The sequence below is a fragment of the Cebus imitator genome, unplaced genomic scaffold (genome assembly GCF_001604975.1).
Source record: "Cebus imitator isolate Cc_AM_T3 unplaced genomic scaffold, Cebus_imitator-1.0 Scaffold188, whole genome shotgun sequence".
Classification (NCBI taxonomy): Eukaryota; Metazoa; Chordata; class Mammalia; order Primates; family Cebidae; genus Cebus; species Cebus imitator.
The window spans coordinates 3,056,764-3,074,011 of NW_016107503.1; the positions used below are offsets into that span (position 1 = coordinate 3,056,764).

At 34.4% G+C, this 17,248-nt stretch overlaps 1 protein-coding gene across 3 annotated transcripts in view; it reads left to right on the forward strand.

Annotated features, from left to right (window-relative positions):
* EPHA6 (EPH receptor A6) overlaps window positions 1-17,248 on the forward strand; it is a 980,105-nt gene that overhangs the window by 453,896 nt on the left and 508,961 nt on the right. For all 3 annotated transcript variants that reach the window (XM_017546189.2, XM_037744876.1, XM_017546191.2), the window contains exon 5: window positions 11,973-12,308. In XM_017546189.2, the coding sequence (XP_017401678.1) occupies window positions 11,973-12,308 (336 nt within the window). The remainder of the gene's footprint in view (window positions 1-11,972; window positions 12,309-17,248) is intronic.

Genomic DNA, 17,248 nt, shown 5'->3' on the forward strand with positions numbered 1-17,248 from the left:
TCATTTGAAAAGAATGTATGTACCTTTCGTATATACCTTCTCATACGCAAAGAATTTGGCAGAGGGGTATAAGTAAGTATGAGACCAAGGCAAGTTTTAGAGCAGGAGTGAAAGTTTATTAAAATGTTTTAGAACAGGAACAAAAGACAGTGTACTTGAAAGAGGGCCAAACGGGCACCTTGACAGATCCAGGTGCCTCATTTGGACTTTACTTGAGGTTATATACATTGCCATGGTTCGGGGGTTTCTGTTCCTTCTCCCCTGATTCTTCCCCTGGGGTCTGCTCTCTGCAAGCATAGTGGCCTGCCAGCACTTGGGAGGGGCACATGCGCAGTGTGTTTACTGAAGTTGTGCACATGCTCACTTGAGGCATTATTTTTCTTACTAATTGAGCGTTCCTAAGGATAGATTGTATACCAGTTAAACTCTGCAATTTTCCTGCTTATGCACATGTTTGAGCCCACTGGCCCAATTCCTGAGATCTTACTGGTAAGCTGCTGATCACCAGCTTCCAGTGTTTTCTATCTATTGGTAGATTGCTGTTCCCTGGCACTGCTGCCACCAAGTATTATTTTAGAGTGGTAATTTAACAGCCACCTGGCCATCACCTGGTGGTTGCCTGACATTCCTGGGGTGGAGTGCCCTCTCCTGCTCTGTTCATGTCTGCCTAGCTGCCTGCTCTAGCAATGGCAGTGAAATATGCAGAATTATACGTTGACTAGGACAGAATGACCCCAGCAGTTATATGCAAAAAAAAAAAAAAGAAATGTCATAAACTTCAAAGCATTATGTCTTCCAAAACTTAAAAGATGAGATTGTTGGGGAAGAAAATCCGGAAAATGACAAGAGATTGTTGGACAATCTTACTTAAGAGGTTCATGGTATAAGTCCAGCAAGATATAGAACTTTGGGGGCCAGGAACCGAACAAGCAGTTAACCTTTTTTGTTTTCCATTAACCACAAACAGTAGCAAAATTTTAATAGATATTCATTCTCTCCACCATAGATATTGTATTTCTATGAGTTGGCCATTCTTTATTTCCTTTATTCTAGTGGTGTATTACCTAAGGATTGGAATTTAGATCATCAGTCCTCCCCATCACTTTCTGCTGTCTTGGTGAATCTTAGCATTTAAAACAGTGCTTTCAGAGAACCTTCTAGGGATTTAAAAGGAAGCATTTTTTTGGTTTCAGACAGAAACTAACTAAAATTTTCAAATGTGTGATGAAACTATTTTGAATGTATGATTTTAAAATGAAGAATTAAAATTGTGGAAATGAGTAACCAAAATATTTGGCCAGCTAATGGCCTAGCAGGTGAAGATTTCATCAACGGATGTAGGAGGTGATCATAGAAATAGTAAGATTTTAAGGATGCTAAGAAGCCCTGTTCCTTAGGGCTTTTCTCAAAACAACAGCAACAAACCCAAAACTTTTCTAGTACAACACAGAAATTTGTAAGAGTTTTACAAATTTCTTTGGGTTTGTAGAGATGGTTGTCCTTTTATTTGATAATCCTGATTTATTCACATAAGAGTTATTAGGTGGCCCAAATAGCTACAGTCTAAAGAAAATTTTGTCTCACATTCAAAGCTAATCCTTCCCATTGTTGGGGGGTGATCTGCTCTTTCTATTTTCTGTTAGGCCTCACTGTTGTTGCTTATCTCCTCTCCTGACTTTTCGCTTCTTCTCACTCCTTCCTTAGAACCTGTACATATATATTTTCAGATTTCATCATTAAAAAAAATGCTCCCAGTCCAATTTTTATCTCCTCTAAAGCAAATACTTGGAAAAATAGTCATCATTGGCTATGTCTACTTTCACTTTTATTGTGCTTTTTACTGCATTTAGAGGTTCCCATTCACTCTACTGCAAGTATGTTTTGTTTCTACTACATCTAGTAACCTGCGAAAGAAAAATTCACCCACCAATGATCTTCATTGACATTTAGTTTTAGAAACATTTTTGTCCTGTTATTCCTGACACTTATCTCTGTTGATCATTCTCTTTTACTTAAAACTTCTTGTTCTCTTTTAATCTAAGACATTGCAATCTCCGTTTCTCCCTTCTAATTTTCTGATCATTTTGTTTACCACCATTGATGATTTTTCTTCTTTTGCTCACCTGTTAAATGTTAACTTTTCCCATGTTCTTTGTATCGCCCTCTTACTTTTCACATGTTCTCCTATCTCCCATAATTTCAAATGCCACCTGTAGCTAGATGATGCCCATATTTCTGATGCCCATATTTCTATCAGCATCTCAGTCTTCTCTCCGAAGTGCGAAGTCTTCTATCCAACTGATTATGGGCTCCGACAACCTGTATGTCCTGTGGAAACCTGCCTGCAACTCTGACTTACGTTATGGCACGCTCCTCTTGATTACTAAACTCCTGGACTTCAAACATGCTGCACTTGTTTTCATTCTCAGTGCCCACAGCTTCCTCTACTTGAAATGCTATCCCTTTTAGATCTCCTTCCTTAGGTTTCTTTTTTGCTATTCAGCATCAAATATCAGCTTTTAGGACAGGCATTTCCTGACTGCCCCCCCTCAAAATAAAATTCCTCCCAGTTACTCCTTTTTATGTCATTGTGTTTTATTTTTTTATAAATTATATCATTCTTTGAAAATACTTGGTTTATTTATATACCTGCTTCCTCATTTATTGTCATTCTATCCACAATAGACTGCAAGGTACCTGGCATATAGTAGACGCTAAGTACCTGATGAATGAATAACTAATAATTTGGAGCTTAACCTGTCATAGCCAATATTATTGCTTTCTCCCCCAGCCTGCTTACCCAGCCTAACTTTTGTTTCTGTGTCCTGATGAATCCTCATCAACCCCCATCCGGCCGTGAAGCTTGAGTCATAACCTCTACCCCTGACCTTGAAATAGCCTTTCAGTTCTGCTGTCTATTCCTTCTTGTAAATTCCTGGCCTTATCCTTTTACTCAAAACTCTCAACTTTCCTTTGGGCTAGTTTAATAATATCCTAGCAAGCCTCCTTCCTTTAGTCTTCCATCCTTTCTAAATATCTTCCAAATTGTTAGAAAGTATGATTTCTGAAAGAACAGCCACAGTAATGAAAAACTTTGATCATATTCCCACTGCTGCTTATAGCCTTTCACATCTACAGCCCTTCTTTGCCAAAGTTATAAGTCAATCTAAGGACATCCAAGGTCCAGGCTTGTGTGTCTCTCCCTATCCATCTTTAACTTTACCAGGATTTCTCAAATAGTCTGGATCTTCATCCAGTTATTCCAGCTACGTCAGTTACATACCTGCAGGTTTGGACCTGCTTCTTTTTCTTTTTGATATTGTTGTTTTCTTTTTTAAAAAAATTCATTGTCTTTCTTTTGCATAAACTGAAAAATATATTTTAAAGATTTAGAGTAAGAAATTTAAAAAGAAATGCTGAATGTGTTCTCTAATATTTTAATCTATTTAATCTCTTCTTAACTTTCTTTCTCAGGTGAGCCATTAATGTGTGCTCTGTACTTTAAGGAATAATCTGTGGGGGACACTCCACACTATCAGGTCTTGATCAATTAGGGCTGCCTCTGGGAGCAGTTTAGAGTACAGGAGACCCTGCTACCTGCTAAGAAGTCTATTATCAAAATAACTGTCCGTGACTTTTCCAGGCCAAAAGGGAAAAATTGTCACTAAGGTTCAGAAACAAAGTAGGCAAATCGCGTTATTAAAAAAAGGACTCGTCAAGCAGAAAACACAGAGTGTGAGAGGGTGGAGAGGAGAGAAGTCAGAGTCTAATAGGTGGGCGAGTGAGGGGTTAGGAAAACGTTTTCATGGTCTTAGCACCTTTACCTTGATGTTTTTCATGCATTTAAATCAATAGAGAAATTGTCTTTGAAAACTAATGAACAGGTGCTGGAAGATTAACACATTTAACAAACATTTATGTTACCTACCTAGAAAAGTTCAAACATAAAATGGAAATCATACATATGGGTAATTCTAATGCATACCCTTAGGATTTTGTTTTGTGTTGTTTTGATCATCTAAATATGCAATCAAACAAACACCTGCAAGTGAATACATTTTGTTACAACTTCATTCTTAATACGCAGATAAATATCAAGTCTTTGTATTTGATATACGGTGACAGTGATTGGGAAGAAAGCATAAAACTTGAATTTACATTTGCTCTAAGGCTAACAGTGTAAAGCATGGTTTCTTTATTGCTGGAATAAATGGCCACTTGAGACAGTTATGATTCCCTCCCTCGTACTCTGCATGGAGCAAATACTGGTTGAGGTGGCGTTGAGAGGCGCTCTTTCCCCTGCTCAGCTGCCTTAGCCACATCGCCGCTCCTGGTGTGCTCAGATACGCACAATCCACGTATCCCTGTTCTGTTTGTTATCTCCTCTTCCCCCATCATCTCTTTACTTTTTTTCCGCTCTTATTTTTAAATGTAAGTTTTGCATGAAGAAACAATTCTGGCGCCCTTGCCTTTCCATCTCACAACCGAAATTCAAAAGTACAGCTGATTGTTTAGGTGACTCATTGTACAGAAAATGCAGCATTCACAATTTTGCAGAGCCTAGAAAGGAAGAAATTGCAATGAAAGATTTTTTTTTTTTTTTACCTCAAGCAAGCTGTTATATTTTAGACTTGACTTACTATAAAAAATAACTTTAAATATTTACTCTGTATATTGCAATGCTATATTTTTAAAATGAAAATGACTCTTACACTACTGAATAGACCCCTATATGTGATGAATACCAGTTTCCCTAATTATAGATTACTGATAGATACCACTTGAGTTTGATGGAGTTGCCTAAACATAGATACTTTAATTTTTATTTCAGCAGAGGTTCTTTTATCAAATAATCTGGGAGAGTTTTCTCTATAAGAAGAATCATTAGGTGGCCATTCTGCCGACGCTGGAGAATCGAGTTACCACTTGTTCCCAGTATGACTTTATTCCTGACCTCTACAGTTGGAACTCACAAAGAATTGTCCCACTCATTGTCGTCTGTTTGTACAAAACCGACCATTACCAAGAATCATCCATAATTTGAAACAGAACATCCATAATTATTACTACAATGTTAGGCATTTTGAAAAAAGTTTATGAATTTGCTTGAATTTATTCATTCATTGTTTTGCTTCTGCCTCTGAAATTATGAAAGTGCTTGGACTCTTCATATTTCTCTTTTCCATCCCTAATGGATGCTTGTCTAAAAGTAATTGACTCAACCATTGAAAGGGGCATATGTAGGTATGCATGATTTTTTTCATGGTATTAGGGAAACTGGATAATGTTTAACTGAAAAAATCTAAGGCCAGGTCCTCGTTTTATTCGTATTTAAGTGTTCTCTTTTTCATGCATGTGATTATGTTTAGTTTTACTGTTGATCTGCATATCTATAATACATTTATGTAATTATTACAATTAGTTATTCTATGGGCTAATATTGAGGTTTTCTTCCTGCATTGATAAGGATAGTTGATAGCTACCGTTTTGCAAATTTCCCAAGCTAAAATTATGTACATGCTTTATGGCATAGAAACTTAAGGATTCAAATGTTTACTTTTCAGGCTTTCAAGTGTCTAGAGAACTGTATTTTGAGAAATTTTTATTCTCTCGGAATGGGTAAAGAGATGGTAGTACCCTGTTCTCTTATAGGTCTTTTTTAGTTAATCTCAGTTTTCATAATGTAAACATTCCCTTCTACTTCAGACAATTTTCATATAATGTAGATCTGTGTTTAAAGTGTAACACTAGGGTCTTACAAAAATTACAACCTTGAATTATATGCTTTCCAATACTTGTCAAAATTTGTTGCATGTGAAATATAATTCTTAGAGAGTTGCAGAAAACCATACATTGCATTTATTTCTTTAGTTAAAACATGTTACCTTTAGTTCAAGCTGGATTAGCAGAGTTGTGCCTATGAACACAAATACTTCAGTGTAGTATGTACATTATTTGCTAAATGTAAATCATCTCTTCTATAAAATGGGGACGTTAATAACCACTTTCAGGGTTATTGTGATGACTGAGTTAAATAAGTCATGTGAAATATTAGGTACACCCCTTAAAGTTAGCTATATTTTTTTCAATACCTGCTTACAAGGTATAAAAGTGATCAGTTCTGACACAAGATAGCAAGGAGTTGTCACAAAGGAGGTAACAACTAAATCAGAATGTGAAGGATGAGCAGGAAATTTTCAAAGAGCAAAAGGAGGTAAAGGCAATTTAGGAACCGTATGTACAAAGGCACTGAGATGCAGCAAAAGGGAGCAGGAGACTCAGGAATGCACTGGGGCCTGGTAAGAAGACAGTTGTACGCAAAGGTGAGACACTTAGGTTTTATTCTGGAAATGAATGGTCTTTGGTCTATTACATTTTTTTGTTTTCTTGAACTATTAATTTTTAAAATAAAATGGCTTCTAAAAGTTATTTAAGTCCTGATTGCTGGGACTGTGAAAACATTAATGCATAACAAGTTTTGTTTTAGACATCAATTTAATTACTGAAAGTATGTGCAAACATATTGAAGAGAATCAGAAGCAATCCATTTTGCTGTATGGAATGCGAAATATTTAAAGTGTGCATGCTCCTGAATTTTGAGTAATATTTACTTTGAAAACTTAAGTTTCAATTGTTTAATAATTTAAACCCTCTAAGAGCATTATTTAATGGAGTCTTTTATAGGAAGGCAATAATCAGTCACTAATTTGTACATTTTGAAAATGTGTATTTGACAATACTTTGAAAACAAAAAAACTATATAAAATACAGTGGACCCTTGAACAACATAGGGGTAAGGGGTACCAGTCCACTCCCCACTTGTGGTTGCAAATCTGCATCTAACTTTTGGCTCATCCCTAACTTAACTACAAATAGCCTACTGTTGACCAAAAAGTCTAATGAGAATATAAACAGTTTATTAATGCATTTTGTATGTTATATGTATTACATTTTATATTATCACAATAAAGTAAGTAAGCAAGAGAAAAGAAAGTGTTATTAATAAAATCATAAAGAAAGATAAAATGTATTTACTATTAAGTGAAAGTGGATCACGGTGAAGGTCTTCCCCCTCATTGTCTTCGGGTTGAGTAAGCTGAGGATGAGGAGAGAAAGGGGGTTTGCTCTTTCTGTCTCAGGGCGGCAGAGGCAGAAAAAGTGAAGGAGGTGAAAGGGCAGGCAGGAGAAGCAAGCATACTTGGTTCAACTTTTATTGAAAATATAAGTAGGCCCATGCACTTCAAAATCCATGCTGTTCAAGGGCCAACTGCACATTTTGATATTTATTTGTCAGATTTTCTATCTATAGGCTGAATATGATGTAATAGAGTTTTTAAAAATCTAAACAGATAAATAGTAGGTATAATTCTACCATTAATGAACTGCATAAACTTTATGTGATTAATGTACTTTTCTGAACCTCATTTCTTCATCTGAATAGACTCAGATGGTTCCTTCCTGTGCTGAGGTGGAGCTCCAATTTTATGATTGTCATTCATTTCCAAATAGAAAATATTTAAGAAACAAAACCTATAGATAGAGCAAGAAGTGATTTAGAGAAAGAAAATACAAAATTCTTTCACAGGTGCTCCTATTAAATACATTTTTTAATGTTTATATAGGAAGGATATCAGATTAACTATATGGATGTAGATTAAAGATCAAATCAATAGTGAAGATTCAAAGGATGAAATGACTTTTATAGTTTAAAATTTTGTCTATATATATTGCTGACAACTTATATTTTTAGCACAATATTAATGTCTGGGGATATGCTTTTTTATCTCTACCTATGTACTTGTTTTTCTTAATTCTACAATTACCGATACGTAAAAACATTTATCTAGGCATCTTTAAATGGTTCAGAGTGTTCTTTTAATCTTGCCTTTGACACAGATTAGGATAGAACTATTTTTCTCTCATTTTTAAAGTCAGAAATATGAATAAATGTATTTCCTGTTAATAAACCATACTACTACATTCTTGGCAGTCATTAAATTAACAAAGGCAGCAACTTAAGAATTGATTAAATATAGCTTAATAGGCAGTCGTCTTTCATGACTTGGTATCTTCAGGTAGTTAGATGAAATTTTTATTATTCTTAAGATTTTAAAAAGTACCTCTGCAAACTAAAATTAGCTATGGACTTACTGGGTGAACAGTCACTCTTAGTCCATATGAAAAATCCCCGTTTGTTTATGAGTTAACGTATTTTTACGATTATAAACGTGAAACATAAATCTGTACCAGTTGATGCAACAACCGAAATATGGCCCTTTAGCTTTTTCTTCTTCTGTGTCAGCCTTTATTTAAGTATGTTCTGCCAAATGCTAGTATTCCTCTAGATGGTCCTTGGAAAATAAGATTCTGTGAACAAACTTTTGGGAAATGTTGGATTCAACAAAGTGAAGCAAATAGTATTACTTTTGTTTCAGCATCAGTTCACCAAGAGTCTTATTTGAACAACGAACTGATTTTTGTGTGATGCTTCATGGGACTAGAAGTATTGTGTAGGACATATTTTAAGAAACACAGTTATGTTTAAAAACAATTTACATTAAGAACTTCAATGAGATAAAACAAAACAAAAATTACAGCACACCTGATCTCTGCTACTCTGAGGGGAAGATTGAGCCTACCGGGACAGATGTTTTTCTGGTAAGGGAAGAGAGAGCCTCATTACAAGCATCTCATAAGTTTTACTGGTAGAACAGTATTCCTTTATTCTTTGAAATTATAAAGTGAACCTTCAAATCAAAGCAAAAGAAAAGTGTTTTCTAGTTAAAAAACAACTAGTGGAACATAAAATTGTAACACAACTAATAGAAATGAAGTTGTAGTTTTTAGGTAAAATTTATTATATGATGGACTTGAAAAACAACTAGTTTCAAATCGGAATAATTGCCCTTTTCTTATAAAGTCAGTCTGGAGGGTGAGGATTGGAGATTGTTTTCTTTCTGTGTGAATTATTTGTTTCTTTTAAAGACACAAAACAACATAAGGAAATACCTGAAAGTTTTCAATACAGATGTCTCCCAAAGTGTTATTGCTGCCACGTTGTTTTTTCAACGTGTCACATAATGTTTGTATAATTTATAAATGATAACAAAGCGATCAGGCCACATTCATAAAAGCCCAGTGACACCCAATTTAGTTGAATCTGAGGATTAGAATTAATAGTCTCTCTTTGTTCCAAGTTCTAAATCTCAGTAAATGATTCACTGCATGTCATTACAGCTTAATATTTGCATGAAATCACAGTTTAGCTGGCATAATTTAACAGCAATTAAAAAGCTATTTAATCGTCACGCAAATTGGTATGAGGGCCCTTGAGTAAGAAGGGTGTCAGCCTTCTTTTTTTTTTTTTTTTAAGTATCTCCAGGCGGACAGTTATATACTTGTCGACTCCCATAACATAATTGATAACATTCTTCCTAGCATGAAAATATAAGTGAATAATAATTCATGTTTTCCATTATAAATAAAAGACCAACAATATGAATATGTCATTCTGTAGGAAAACATTATTATGATAATGATAATGAATCTTTCTGCTAGGCATAAGTCTAGGTTGGAGGTAAAAAGTTACATTTATCTCTGTTCTCTAGTTTATAATCCCCTTCACATTTGCCTTTCTGAAGGTACACGCTTCTGTAAACCCTGTGAAACATGACATGGCATAAAGGATGGCACTAGGCGACCTTTTAGAAAAATGATTCATTGCATTTCTAGGTGATGTACCTATAGGTAGCTTAGCTGAGGTCCATTCCTGTTGTACATAGAACACTGTGGCGCCGTTTACAATAGCAAAGACCTGGAACCAACCCAAATGCCCATTGATGATAGATTGGACAAGGAAAATGTGGCACATATATACCATGGAATATTATGCAACCATAAAAAATAATGAGTTTGTGTCCTTTGTTGGGACATGGATGAATCTGGAAACCATCATTCTCAGCAAACTGACACAAGAACAGAAAATCAAACACCGCATGTTCTCACTCATAGGTGGGTGTTGAACAGTAAGAACACGTGGACACAGGGAGGAGAGCATCACACACTGGGGCCTGTTGGGGGGAACTAGGGGAGAGACAGTGGGGGGTAGGGAATTGGGGAGAGATAACTAGGGAGAAATGCCAGATATAGGTGGTGGGGGGATGGAGGCAACAAACCACATGGCCATGTGTGTACCTATGCAACAATCCTGCATGTTCTGCACATGTACTCCAGAACCTAAAGTGCAATAAAATACATATATATAAAGGAAAAAAAAAGAAAACTATCCAGACTCATCCCAATGAGCCTAGCAGTCCTCTTGCTTCATGCATTTCCCTCTGCAGTCTAGCCACAGTGACTTTCTGACAGTTTCATGCTTATTTCAGGATCTTTCTTGACAAGAAGGCAGACTTTCTGTTCCTAATATTCTTTCCACCCCTCCACACATTCTCGCCACCTCTACAAGGCTTTCTCAGAATGTTACCTAAAACAGGGGTCCACCTGATTGATTTTATTTCAGCACCGGTCCTAATTTTTGTAATTGTACTCATTATGATTTGAATTTTATTCATCTGTTTAAATGTATCTAGCCACTCTACTAAAATGTAAATAAGAAAGCAGAAATAATGTCTACCATGTTTTATCTCTGAAAGCCCAAGATCTAGTAGAGTATCTGCCATATAATAGGCACTAAATGAAATATTTAATGAATGAATGGCTTTAGTTTGAAATCCAAAAGGAGATTTTATCAAAACTTGAATTTATTTCTAGGAGCGAATGTTGGGGAGACATTCCTTTCCACTCTCAAAACACATTTTCTTGGTAACAAAAGTTAGAGAATTGGTTTAGAGTTTTTTAAATGAAGCCTTCTAAAATATGGTATGAATGTTGTTTGACCAGTCATTTATACAATATATTATTTCTCTAAATATCTCTCGTAAGTATAATCACAGCAATGTGGATTCTGTGTTTTTTCACATATAGTACTTAGCGCAGTGTCTGCCACCTAGAAGACCATTCAGGTGATATTTGTTCAGTGAACATAATGAAACTGAGGCTTGAAGGACTCAAATAAGTATATAAGATTATTCACACAATTTTAAGGAAAGGCTGGAAGAATTAAAGTAAGCTACCAAGTACTCTATGCCGTGTGATCTTTGTGGAAAAACTGAGAAGATGCTCATTCCCTCCTTAGAACTGACTTGGCTTTTGAGGTCTTTATGACAAATAAAAGAATTGCGTGGGCCTCTTAGGGCCATGCTTGCTTTTAAGGACACACTTACTTGTGTTTAGTAAACTTAATCTAAATGAAAGTCTTGCCATCATTTCTTGTCTGTGGCCCCTTTTTAACCCTTCCATATAATGCTTTTATCTCATCAAATTGACAAAGACTTAAGAAAAGGCTTTTTGTTGCCTTTTAATTTTCATTTCTTTTTCCTTTTTTCCAAATTGTCTGTTCACCCTAACTTTATGGTCATTTATTCTTAACTTTTGGGAAACAGATTCTTAGTGATTTTCAGAAGCAATGAATGGGGATTTTATCTATATACCAATTATACTAAGAAGACTGAAAAACCACAGTGTGTTTTGTAATTTTTTTCAAATTTTGAAAATGGTGATATAATTAATAAGATATAATTAAAGCTATCATAATTTAAAATAATTTTTGATATATATTTTAGTCTAGTTTAAAAAGTATAATTACCATATGTTTTAAGATACGCTGATTTTTATATTAAATATTGAATTTCATACTCCAAAAATTTAAGGTATAGATCATCTTTATTCCTCAATACTCCTTCCTTGCTAGACTTAATGAACTATTTTAACCATATGATCATTATAGATGCCATTAGAAAAAGAATTCAAACAAACATAAAGACCAACAGGTGTTTATGAATGACGTTTTCAATTTAACACCATAATTCATTGTCCTATACATGTACATATGTTTTTTAATTGCTTTTCTCTAGGGCCACCTTCAGCTCCTAGGAATGTGGTTTTTAACATCAATGAAACAGCCCTTATTTTGGAATGGAGCCCACCAAGTGACACAGGAGGGAGAAAAGATCTCACATACAGTGTAATCTGTAAGAAATGTGGCTTAGACACCAGCCAGTGTGAGGACTGTGGTGGAGGACTCCGCTTCATCCCAAGACATACAGGCCTGATCAACAATTCCGTGATAGTACTTGACTTTGTGTCTCACGTGAATTACACCTTTGAAATAGAAGCAATGAATGGAGTTTCTGAGTTGAGTTTTTCTCCCAAGCCATTCACAGCTATCACGGTGACCACGGATCAGGACGGTAAGTTCCACTGCTGTTCTCTCAAAACAGACCCATAATTTCTTTTGAAGCGTAGTATCCCTCAGGGGCCTGTATTCACTGCAGGTGCAATGCAGTCATATACGTTATACACTGCAGAGGTAATTTTCTGGTTGTTGTTCTTTCCTAAACTTCAGAAAGATGTTTTTATATTACTTCTCAGTAGTATGACTAATAAGATGAAATGCTTCCCTCTAATGATTATGTACTCATGTTTCTTATATACTCATGTAACAACATATCTTAATGAGTAAGTCCATATTACTCACCAATAGAATTCAGAAATCAATAAAATGTTATTAAATGAATTGAATTTCAATTGCCCCACGTAGGCTGCCATCCCTTTTGCATGTCACAAAGCAAATAGTAATAATTTCTAAATTATAATTCCTGTCTATATTATAAAAGCATTCCAGCCAACATATTTAATTGTGATCCACTCTAAATAGCAGAAAAATTTAGAAATGTGTTCAAATGCCATAATCTATGTGAAGTCTGTGAAAAGTAGTTAAGCTGTTCAGAAATCTGATGAATTCAGTTAAATGTTCTCTTTATAACATCATAGATTTTTGCTACAATATGGTCAGGCGCAAACACTCCTATGATTTTTATAAGTATAGACTCTCTTTAATTCCACCATAACATAATTATATTGCAGAGCAGGAAACAGGAAACGCTTAAGAGATTTTTAAAAACCCCTTTTGAGAAGTGTTCATAAATTATATGAGCACACAAGTTACTGCCTTATAGCAGAAAGTATTATAAATGAACACATATGAGACAAATTTATAAAGGTAAAACTATTCTTATACACTGCATTTGTTGCTAAGGCAGCCATAACAAATAAGACAGGTTGTCTGGCGTAAACAACAGACAATTTATTTTCTCATAGCTTTGCTGGCTAGAAGAATCAAGTTGTCAGCAAGTGTTGATTTTATTCTGAGGCCTATGTCCTTGGTTGGTAGGTGGCCGTCTTTTTCCTTGTCTTCATATGGTCTGTCCTCTTTGTATCTAATATCCTCATCTTCTCTTCTTATAAGGACATGAGTCACATTGAATTAGGACCCATGCATATGATCCCATTTTACCTTGATTGTTCTTTAAAGACTCCATTTCTAAATGCAGTATCATTCTGAGGTCCTAGGGGTTGTGACCTCAACATACGAATGTGTAGAAAGACAGTTCAGCATAATATACACGAAGGCAGCATATGGTGATATTTAAAATAAAATACATTGATTTGAATGTATTGGAATAATACTCAGAAATAAAAATGAATGAAGTATTGACACACAACTTGAATAAACCTCAATGGCACTTTACAGAGTGAAAAGCCTATTTCAAAAGGATGCATTCTGTATGATTCCGCTCATATTATATGTTTGATATAATATAATTATATATATGGAAAACAGATTAGTGGTTGCCAGGGCTTAGGGGTTTGAAGGAGGGCAGTGTGGCTATGAAGCAGTAGGAGAGAGTACTGTAATGATGGTTGTATATCTTGATCATGGTGATAGTTAACTGATGCTATATAGGTACGTGATAAATTGACAGGTACATGATAAATGTCATACACACACACACACACACACACACACACACACACACAAACACACACGCCCTGTGGATTGGACCAATATCAATTTCTTAGTGTTCCAAAATATTATACGTAAATTCACTTAGCTGATAATCTTCAGAAATACCTCTAATAAATAAAGCCATATAATATGGTACACTCATAGTCTTTGTATTTACTATGTAATTTTCCTCTTCATTTAGCAAATATTTCCACATCATATAATTTGCTTTATGGTTATTCAAAATAGAATTTCTGTTTTCTCTTTTCTTTTCCTCTTTAGTAACAACAAAATCTTGTCAAATATACCTTCAACATAAAGCAGAAAAGGGTTTTCTGTTCCTCTTTGCTTTAGCAAATGATTTCTAAGGATTTTTATTGCCACTACATTATCAAAAAATACAATCTAGTACAACAATTTTTAGCTATAGGGAAAAAATTTAATTTCAGGACAAAATCAATATGTCACTTTAAATAAAATAAATATATAAATATGCTTGCATAATTTCATACATACAGCAGCCTTTCATTCTAGGATTACAAAAGAGTATATTTAGTTCAGATCTCTGCATATCAAAAAGATAAAATATAAGTTGTTTTTCACTTTAAAATGGGATAGTTTATTAAAAGTATGTTGCTATATGGAAAAAAGATATGTGTCAAACATGAAATAACAGATGGAATCCATGTACTGAAACCACATATTCTGGAAGAATAATATCTTTAAACAATCTATTCCAATTATTTATCTTTGTTGAACATTAAGAAATGATGATTGTTAATTTAATTAGATTTTGTTTTAGATATAAATATTTAAAAAAGAATCAAAATATATTTTATTTGAAAGTACATAAGGGTCCTAAACCAACTAAAATATTGTCACATGTATACTAATAAAATATTATGATTGACCTTAAATATGAACATCTACCTCCATGTTATAATTTTGATACCAAGAAGTCCCCCTCTTGTTGTGCCTGAAATTCTGAAGTTAAAGAATCACATCTGTGAAAATGCAAATACTCCAGGTAAAGGTAATTTTATGAACTAATTCAATCTGTGGATCTATCAGATATTCCTTCTGTATCCAAAGGAATCAGAGTGTAGTATTGAATTTAAAAAGAATTTATAGAAACTGAATGTTTCAGAATAAACTTTCAACTGATGCCACTTTGTTCCAGCCTTAATTAAAATAATTGTATTGCTTCAAATAGAGGAAATAATTTGCCATTGCTCCACGTTGGAGTGTCTTTGGAAATTCTCTTCTAACTATTTAAGAGACAATTGCAAAAGTTATCTCTTAAGACATTATGATTTCATTAGACTGAGAGGACAACAGTAAAATGGTTTACCTTCTTATCTGTAGGTTACATATTGGCTGTGCCTTGTGGTAAAAAATGAGCTAAGGAGATTTTCCTCTTAAAGCGGAAGCCTGTGTGTTTTTACACAAAAACAGAAGTGTGATGTGTTATTCATAAACTTTGATTTTATTTAACATATTTTTAGTGTATTCCTTGTATATGATAGTGAGTGAGCCTTTTTGTACTTTAAAGTCTGGTGGGAGGCAGATAATAAGCAGGTAATTTACAAACCTGTAGTTAATACTGTAGTCAGTACTGCTAAGGAGAAGCCTATGGTGCTCTGAAAGCATATATCCTCCAAATCGGGAGGATAAGGTGTGGGGCCATCTTACTGAGGAAACAACATTTGAATTCAGTTCTGCTCTGGGGGATGAATAGAAGTGATTAAGTAAAATGAGACTGGAATAAGGGAACTAATTCTGAGTGGAAGGAACCAAGCACACGTTGGTTAATGGAGGAATTAGAGACTGATTGTGTATAAGATAGCGTATCATAGAAGTACAACAGAATTTGGAGAAGGAGCTGAAGAGTTCATCTAAAATTTGGATGAATGAATGGGCGTCTGCAAACAGCTGCAACAATTTAAAGAAGCAACCACCTATCAGAAGGTGCTGGAATTTTTCCAGGACCACACATAGGAAAAAAAAGTCAGACTAATAACATTGCTCATGAGTTCATACTTACATGAGTATGGAAAAAATATTAGAGACCAAAAAATATAGACGATTGATTTTTTTTCCTACTCTATGTGTGCATATTGTGGAACATGAAGATAGAGATGAAATAAATTGGCATCGGTTTGCCTTTTCTTTCATGTAGTTGACTATGTATATATATTTTTTCTCATATTTAAGAAATACTAAGAAAACCACATTAAACAAACCTGGCTTAATTGTTTGCTCTCTTTATAATTAAACAAATGTAAAAAAAAAAAGTTTGAAATCACTTAGAACCACTTAGATGTAGTTATGAGAAACATTCCTTGATTATTCCGACTGTAGTTGGATAAATAAGATTATAGAGTTAAAACTTTGACTTTCAGAATAAGGAACCTTTGCAATAAATCTTAATTAACTGACTTCTACAATTTCTAAGAGCTATATTTGCAACCTTCTGTTTTTGCAGTTTATTTAAATGGTCTCAAAAGGTGTTTCATTTGGAGAGCAAAACAAGAAAGCAATGTGCCGAAGACATTTGATTTTAATCTTCAGTGCACGATAGGAAAACTAAGATTGTGTAGTTTGGAAAAAGTAATTATTCAGGTTTTAGACAGTAAAGGAAATGTTTTTCATGGATAGTCAACCTGTAACAAATTGTGTTTGTAGATATCCTGACATGTGCAAAAACCTGTAGGGGCCATGTTCAAAGTGAAAGACATGGTAAGTTACAAACCAATTCTGCTGATATTTGCTAAAGGGTCTTTAAAGCAATTATTGTCAGAAGCAAGTTGTCCAATTCATTGGCATCTTAAAAAAATACATCAGCACTCTTATCTCTGCCCTTGAGTGACCATTCGGTATAGGTCTGCCTTAGGATCACATAGTGATTGCAGATTTCATGTACATGCTGTAGCAGTAATAACTAATTAAACTGACTTTGAAAAATACGTTTAAATCAACCAAAGTCTCTATATATTTATAAGCTTAAGATGTCTATTTGGTTTACAGTTCACTGGATTTTGGAAATACAGTCTATTTCAAATGCCAAACTTTTACATGTTGCTGGAGTAAGTAATTAGGGATAGTGTAAACATTTGTTTATCTTTATATTTACGTTTTAATGCATTTTATCCTTTAATATCTCTCACAGTCCTTACTATGTTTTCAAAAATGCTCACAGCAAGTATTCTTTTTAAAACCTATGCAATTATATTAAAAAAAAATCAGTGTGAAAATTTTAAATGCTTACTAAAAATACGTAAAATACAAACCAGAGGCATGATAAGTTTTATTTTGTTTATTAAAACAGACAATAACCATGAC